The sequence below is a fragment of the Acipenser ruthenus genome, chromosome 18 (genome assembly GCF_902713425.1).
Source record: "Acipenser ruthenus chromosome 18, fAciRut3.2 maternal haplotype, whole genome shotgun sequence".
NCBI classification, from domain to species: domain Eukaryota; kingdom Metazoa; phylum Chordata; class Actinopteri; order Acipenseriformes; family Acipenseridae; genus Acipenser; species Acipenser ruthenus.
The window spans coordinates 29,179,485-29,187,834 of record NC_081206.1 but is presented as its reverse complement, the minus strand read 5'-3'; the positions used below and the strand labels follow the sequence as shown (position 1 = coordinate 29,187,834).

The following is an 8,350-nucleotide window of genomic DNA, read 5'->3' as shown; positions in this document are numbered from 1 at the left end:
GTATTAGATATGTTACTATACATAAACTATTAATGCCAAATAAACAGCATTTGTTAACATGACAGCAAGTTAATACACTGAAAAAGGACCCCTTCAGATAACCCAGTTACTTCACTGTACTTTACTGCACTCCGCATAATTTTGTCCAGCACTGTGCTGAATTGGACAGGTTTGAAACAGCACAGCTCAACAATATTGTATGCCTCGCGTTATTTACTAATTGTTTAGTTCATGTGAAATTCATTTTTCATTTGGGATGCAACGTTAAGAGATTGAAGTTATTAGACGTGGATACCAAACATCCCGGCTTAATTGACCTGGGGGAAGCTCCTGTATAAAGTGATAAGGCAACTGAAAAAGTTCTCAATGTCGGCAGTGCATTAGTGGGAGTAGGCAGGCCTGGCTTCCATCCAGTTTGCCAGGCCGTGCAGGAGTTTTAGGAAACTCTTTCGAAGCCGTCCTCTCTGAGGGATATTTAAACTCGGCACGGCAGCACCAGGAACTCTTTCGAAGCGGTCCTCTCTGAGGGATATTTTGTAAAACTTGGCCAATGCATTAATTCTGGGTTAATTTGTACAAAAGAGCCTAGGACAGTATTCAATATTTCTGCTGCCTTGTATTTGGGGAATTTGGTTGCTTCCATATTATGAACTGTAAAAACTCAAAATAACCCAGAATTATTTTTAGTAATTGTTTAATCACACATATATTACATTTCATTAAAAAAAAAAAAAAAAAACAACTTCATAAAAAAGAAATCCAGCAGACATATTTACAAAAGAAGATTGATTCTTTACACAATGTACGGAGTTCAAGGCATAGATTTCAAATTAAAAAATAAAATAAAATCACATAGCTGCTCTATTCACATTGTTGTATAGGTGTCATGCTGCTCTTGATATATAAAAAAGAATGTAACATTTCAACAGAAAACAAGAAATAAATATTTAGTGCCAGAAGCCACTGTCTTTATTCTAGCAGAACGATACTGTAAACAAACACAGCTCCTTGTGATTAGTGGTAAAAGCCACTCAACAGCATATACTATATATATATAACACTATTTCAGATGTACAGTAGTTTGCTTTAGCTACTGTATATTAGCAGGTTGAATAGAAACTATTTCACCAAAAAAATACATTTTATTTTAATGCACAAATACAAATACATTGTAACATGAAGTCTCTTACAGCTCAATTTGTAAAGTGTTCATAAAACCGAAATAAATCAAAAACGAGCTAAACTGCTACTCAGAGCACAAAGAACTCTCCCTTGAAATTATGTATTGTGTAACAGTATATCTTAAATGTATCACCTAAACACATTTTACACACAATAATAATAATAACAGTACTATGGCAATATTTTACTATAATACTGCAGGGAGAAAAGCCATATTGGAAACATACATCATTTTACTTCATGCTTTTGGATGCCTTTACATAAAAAGTTTCACAGCGGTTTCAGAAAATTCACTTGAGATTCTTTGCAAGACACCTAACAAGGTGACAATGCTTAATGCGGAGTTGCTGAGTTTCCATGTGGTGTGTGCTCAGGAGCACTTCATTGAACCTGTGTCCGAGGGGTTCTGGTGGTGTCTGTGAATTTGCAATGATGCTGTACAGCAGCACTGCATAGACATGGGTTGCTGTTTGCTTTGTCTCAAGGATGATTCTCTAGCTCACTGGAACGAGGGCAAAGAAAGACTTTGCTGAGTGGCAACTGTTCAAGTCTTCCTTTTTCATCTGCAGAACCTTCTTAATGCTTTTAACATCTTTACTGTGCAGATTTGCTTTAATGTGGAGCAGAGCGGACAAGTGCTTTTCGCTGTGGGGGGAAAATCATTTGAAATAAATAAATCTTTTTAGGAAACTGCTATTTGATCAGTGTAAATGCATTGGTCTCTGCATCGATCCCGAATACAAGTTTACTGTCTTCTAGCATCTTAAAGCACAGCAAAGTGTAGTAAGGCATAGTAAATGAGAAAGAGTGAACACATGTCGAATCACAAACAGGTCAAGGGGATGCCTGGAACAGCCTGGTAAAATGCAACATTACTGTGCAAATTCAGCACGGTAAACTTTTACAAGACAAGTGTTACAAGACAATTGTTAAATTGTCTGTTGAAGACCCATTCCTATCTGCTCTTGGCTGCAATGACTCAGCAGTAATATTATTATTATTTATTTCTTAGCAGACGCCCTTATCCAGGACAACTTACAAATGTTACAAGATATCACATTATTTTTTACATACAATTACCTCTTTGTACAGTTGGGTTTTTTACTGGAGCAATTTAGGTAAAGTACTTTGCTCAAGGGTACAGCAGCAGCGTCCCCCACCTGGGATTGAACCCACGACCCTCCAGTCAAGAGTCCAAAGCCCTAACCACTACTCCACACTGCTGCTCTGTAATACTATGGTGTGGATACATTCAATCAAATCAACACAGCATTTACCAATCAAGCAAATCCAGCCTCTGTCACTGGTACAAACTGAACTCAGTACTCTGAACAAAACACACATGTGAACAGGCTCCAGTCCCAACTGCTTCAGAGTACGGAGGGTCTACTGGGTTATTTTATATGTAGCTATTGTATAGTAGGAGTGATATGCTATCCCCAAATTCAAATTCACTCATCAGTGTTTATTTCCAGGGATTTCCCCTACTCTACTTTCAGTTCCCTTTCTGTAGTTTCACATCGACAAAAGCTCTATAAAGACACAAAGCCAACTTCAACTGTACCCAGGATGAAAAGGATTAATATAGAATCGCAAGTCGTCACATGTGCGTTCCAAATCCATACCTGTAACTCCCTCTCCCCAACCCCTCGTCAAACATTTAAACCTATACTTTCATCAAAAAGGTTCAGAAATCAGTCATTGCATGAGTTTGCAGTTTCCCTTGTATGCCCAGGGCTTCTTTTAAGATGTAAGAGCATAACAGTGGAGAGCTGACTGAAAGCTTTTGGTGTGTCTTTATGAAGCTGTCATGTGAAACAGAAAGGGGATTTTCGTGTTTGAATAACGTGCCCGACATGTGCCCTGGTGGGAAGGTGAAACTGCACTAGCTGTATTTTTCCATCTTTACCTTGCGGAAACACGACAGCGTACGTGACTAACAAGGGTAACATTGCATTGTTCAACTAAAGAAGAATGCAAACAAATACACGTCACACTGCATTCAATTTCAAATTGCTCACCTGATATCGGGGTAATCTCTGACCAGCGTTGCAGTTTCTAGTACAATCATACTTAGGTCTTGAAGCTTGATCACTTCGGCTACTTTTGGGAGGACATGATGCAGCCAATCTTCTTTAGATTCCTAAAGAACATTATATATATAAACAACAACAACAACAACAACAACAACAACATTATACTAACATCACAAGGTCATGGCACGTTTGATTTGTTTCTTTATTATGTACAATTCTGATTGAACCTTGCACAGCACGTCCAAGAGCGATGTGCTGATATTAGAATCTGAATCCTTTCTGATTTGATCTGACGTGTTGTGTGTTAAATCCGCTGTGCAATCCTTTCTGACACAGTGTAATATTTTTCAGGACTGCCGTCAGTTTGTTTGGTCTTGTACGTGTTGTTATACTCAGATAAAATGAATGTAAGAATCTATATGCCACGGGTCACTATAGGGTTCAAAAGGGTTACCTTGGCATAAGTGGTGCCTGTAGGTCAATAGATTCCGAACTTGGCGCAAGCAGGATTCAAACCACGTTTGCATGACTCCTCCTGCACTCCAAGCTGCAGTGCTTTACTAGATGAGGCACTGGGGCGCCCCAGTCCTAGAATCTTGTGGCCCCTTTTGTTGTTGTCTCATTGGAAGCAGCATTCATTCGTGTCATGTCACTAGCCTATAACCACTAAATCCAAACATTCTGGTTTATCCAGACACTTACATAGCATGTGAACAGTTCCTGGATTTTCCTGTTGTCGTCACATATCTTCTCTGCCATCGCCGTTTGCTGCTGTTCAGATTTCAGTTTGATTTTCTTCTTCATGATCCTCTTGCTGTATTCAGCAATAACCTCGAAGTGCAGCCTCTTCAGCAGTTCCTGTGATATAAAAGGCCCCAGTGTTAATAGCCAGGGAGATGTATAATCTTTCTTATTCTGATAATGGGTGACTCATACTGCGTGGAAATTACTGTTTAGCTGCTTGCAGCAACATGTTTATTCTATGTGTGCCCCTGCCAGACTGTTTATATAAAACACATAAGCCAGGAAGAAGTCCTACAACTGACACTTCATACGTACACCAGAGACAGTAGGGCACTGCACGCAAGTATACTGCAGATAACTACAACTGACACTTCATACGTACATCAGAGACAGTAGGGCACTGCACGCAAGTATACTGCAGATTACTACAACTGACACTTCATACGTACACCAGAGACAGTAGGGCACTGCACGCAAGTATACTGCAGATAACTACAACTGACACTTCATACGTACATCAGAGACAGTAGGGCACTGCACGCAAGTATACTGCAGATAACTACAACTGACACTTCATACGTACATCAGAGACAGTAGGGCACTGCATGCAAGTATACTGCAGATTAGATACATTGCAGTTAAGAAAATGTCCATAAAAGATACAGGCCTGTATTTTCTCCAGTCTGCAAACTGCAGGCACATTGCCTCTTCCATGCTAAATGTAATATATGGGCACTTTGTCCACAGTGGAAATATCAGGCTCACAGTAGTTAAGACGACCCAACACATTTCACGGTTTGAAGGTTAAGGTAACCATGGTTTTCTTGCGATCTGCACTTTGGTAAAAAAACAAACGATTAAGAAATAAGAATGAACAACTGACAGCATCCTGTACCTGGAAACAGCAAGGCTTCAGTTTCTTGAATTCTTGAATTTGTTTCTCAGCCAGATGAAGAATGTTATCCATGACAGGTTTGGAAGAGGTCAGCCATTCCTGGGTAATCAGCACTTTGTAGTAAGGCTAAAAAATATATATATATAGTTTACTAAAATGATTAAAGATGAATCAGAATTCTCTAAGGGGTTGTCTCAAATTTAGTTAATTCCTTCCTTGTTTATGCATCAGGTCAACATGGCCAGCTGAACTGAAATGCAGCTGCACACCAGAGAGCCATGGGGCTGTCACGCTGCACTTAGTGGTCCTGTACCGCTGAGCACTGGTAGCACCAGGTGGTAGTACTTCTTTTAAAATTTTGACACACCACTGGTATCACTGTATTATAAAGCAATACATCTGTTCCATGTTAATTGAGTTGCTATTGCTGGCAATGCTGTGGTCTGCTATCTAATGATCCTGCTAGGGTTTCTTCAGGGTAAAGATATTTTTTTAAACGCTTCTACAAGGGAGACCCTGAAATGCAAAGGAAGTAATGATAACCCCCCTCCAAATACAAACAGTATAAACACAAAAGGAGCAAAAGCTTGAAACTACTTTATTTGTATTTTTAAAAAAAGAACTGAGAAGTTATTTAAACTGGGTAGCAATTATCATATACAGGTCTCAACAATGCTTTTAGCCAAGGCATGCCATAGCAAACTTCCATGAGGGATTCAAAAAGAAAATAAATACATCATAAAATACTGTCCAATACCTTCAGAGGCAGGTGCATGAGGTCAGCCAGATACCTATAGCCAGTGCCCTCCAGACCGCTCAGGACTGACAGACACTTCTCTTTATCTTCTGCCTCAAAGGGGTCATTGGTTTTTTCAATGTAGTCCCTGGAAAACAAAAAGAGGTTAAACACTGCAAGTGTTGCACTTCGTCCACACCTTACTATACAGATGTCAATATGCAGAACCAGCAACATAATATTTATAATAAAGCTTATAAAATGTTGTTATTTAATGTATGTGGTCACAACTTACAACTACGAGTATATGAGCAAGTTACTTATGTTATTGGCTAAATTTTAACAGCTAATAGATGCTAATCAATGCAGAAACCCCCCCCCCAGGACACTGAATTAGCCGTTAGCAAAGACAGCTAACTTGGCAGTTGGTTCAAACAAACCAAGAAGTTTGACACAAAGGGTTTTCTGTTTATGGTGGCGGCTTTACTAACAAGTTAGAATATCGTTTCATGTTGTGTGGTGCGCAGGATGAATTACACAGCGCAAGTTCGCGTCCTGGCTGTGTGAAGAAGAACGGTCGTCGCATGGGACTCTGAAGGGAGCGTCGTATTGGCCCAAGTGTGCCATGGGTTAGGGAGGCAAAACCCGCAGGGATGGTTTCTCCTCATCGCTCTACAGCGACCCCTGCTGGCCAAGCACCCAGTGAGCTCAGAGCGGACACCTGTAGTTCTGGCCTTTGTCCTCCAGAGGTCGGTAGCTTGCTGACATCCGCTCTCGAGTTCCTGGGTGGAAAAGGAAGCTGGCTTGGTCGTGGGATCGGACGACGCCCACTGAACCTTCGGGTCTCCTGCGCTATGTGGGACATTGCTGCAGTGAGGAGAAAAGCGATTGGGCATTCCAAACTGGGGGAAAAATTATAATTGGACACACTAAATTAAAAAAAAAGGCATGTTCAAGTCTTCATGTAATTAAACCTGTACACAATCCACACAGGCAAAGCACTTCTATTTGAATGTAAGAAGCAACTTACCTGAATTGTTTACAGTTAAACATATTTGCCTTAATGACAGCAGCGCAATTCTTGTGTTTTTCTTTATCTTTAATAAAATCTTCCAATGTTTTCTTGTACCTAAAAAGATAGATTGAGTACATTTAAGTATCAAACAGGTTGTCTAGAAGCTTTTGTTTTTTTTTAACAACATTTAAAGTTTACATTTCAAAAGCTTTAATTTTCTGGGATAATACTTGTGTTTATATCATCATCTTATCCACCTAGGGCTTCTTAATTACAGTATTCTTACACTACTGTATATCACATTACTGGAGACTAAAAGATGAACGGTGTCACATGGTCATTCCATGTTTCTTTTGGCCTCTCCCTATAATTCTCCACCACAATTTCACAAAGGAAGGGGCTCATCTGATTAAAACACTTTTATTTCCATGATGTCATTGTTGCAGTTGCCGCAGACAGGAAAAGCACAGGACTGAATAACCACGAGCAACTCACAAGATCCATCTGTGCTCAGATAGTTCTGCAACCATCCTTCACTCCAAAAAGAGTTCTGGAGTTTCAGACAGAAGCCATTAATATTATCTTCATAGCTTCTAAAATCTCCTACCTTTCCAGAAGCTCTTGCAGTGCCCACATGACCACGTGCATCATGTTTCCAAACTCCTCGTCAAGCACTTCCTTTGCCTCCTTTACTGCTCCTACTATGGACTAAAAACAAGAAGCAATCTCAGCAATATCCAGCCAGTAAGCATGCTTAACTCATTAGACATCAGTATACTGTAAATGTAAACATTTTGACTAACATGAACTCCTGAACACAACAGTGAAATAGTGGGTAAACTTGATTGCTGCTAAAGAAACAAGGGATTTAACAAGTTTAAGAAATAGTCTTTCATACCTGGATCACATCAATGGCTATCTCACTGTGGTAAAACCCATCCATCTGCTCTGGGATTTCCCCTTCCATCCATTTGGTTACTTCATTTCCCACAGCTTTAGAGAGCCATTGCTTTATTTCAGACTGAAAAAAAATGTAATAAGCAAGAGTTACAGTACTAAGCCTGACGCAATGGCTGAAAGTCTCATGAATAAACATGGTGCAATCCTGTAGCGGCCATTGGTCAACATCAGTAGCTCATTTAGTGACTTTCACTTGGTACATTCTTTCTTTGGTTAGCTATTTAAATGTGTATTACTATCCAGAGGGTTGCAGATTTTTAAATGTTGGATATTTCATAAATGCTCTTGGTCTGCATTCTCTTAGAAACAAGGTCTTGCATCTTCTTATTAGTCGGTATTAAGCTGGATTTTTTTTTAGAGCATTTTAATGCTGGCAGTGGATGATGGGGCCCTTACTGAAGTGGAACAATGGGTATACAGGCAAATCAATGCATAGCAGTTACACCTTTTGGCTCCAGCTACTGTGCAATATAAAAACAGCACTCTAACAGTCCAAACATTTGACCTTATGCTGACCAGCAACTTTTAAAAAGGTCTGCCTTTCATGACACCCTTAGAGAACCTCCTCACCTCTCTGCTTGAAACGTACTGTGACTCCAGTTGTTTAATTACATCTTCAGGAAGAAGACTGCCCAACGATTTGCCATCAATCTCTTTTTCCAAGTCTCTGTGTTTTAATATGTCACTGAAAATGGAGAAGAATACACCAAACAAAAAATGTAGAAAGATACAAATAAACTTACATAAGTATATTTCGAACCCTGGCTAAAAGTTTAGCATTG

At 39.7% G+C, this 8,350-nt stretch overlaps 1 protein-coding gene across 2 annotated transcripts in view; it reads right to left on the bottom strand.

Moving 5' to 3' along the window:
* Nucleotides 1-701: 701 nt before the first annotated feature.
* The window catches only part of LOC117394382 (tumor necrosis factor alpha-induced protein 2-like), an 11,155-nt gene continuing 3,506 nt past the window's right edge, over nucleotides 702-8,350 (bottom strand). The window contains exons 4-12 of one of the 2 annotated variants that reach the window (XM_033992636.3): nucleotides 8,139-8,253; nucleotides 7,507-7,629; nucleotides 7,216-7,316; nucleotides 6,624-6,722; nucleotides 5,615-5,741; nucleotides 4,858-4,983; nucleotides 3,921-4,076; nucleotides 3,204-3,325; nucleotides 702-1,827 (exon numbers count right to left, since the gene is read on the bottom strand). In XM_033992636.3, coding sequence (XP_033848527.3) covers nucleotides 1,677-1,827; nucleotides 3,204-3,325; nucleotides 3,921-4,076; nucleotides 4,858-4,983; nucleotides 5,615-5,741; nucleotides 6,624-6,722; nucleotides 7,216-7,316; nucleotides 7,507-7,629; nucleotides 8,139-8,253 — 1,120 coding nt within the window. In that variant the 3' untranslated portion in view covers nucleotides 702-1,676. Of the gene's footprint in view, nucleotides 1,828-3,203; nucleotides 3,326-3,920; nucleotides 4,077-4,857; nucleotides 4,984-5,614; nucleotides 5,742-5,879; nucleotides 6,461-6,623; nucleotides 6,723-7,215; nucleotides 7,317-7,506; nucleotides 7,630-8,138; nucleotides 8,254-8,350 lie in introns of those variants that run through there. The other variant, XM_058991888.1, reaches the window with a different exon arrangement.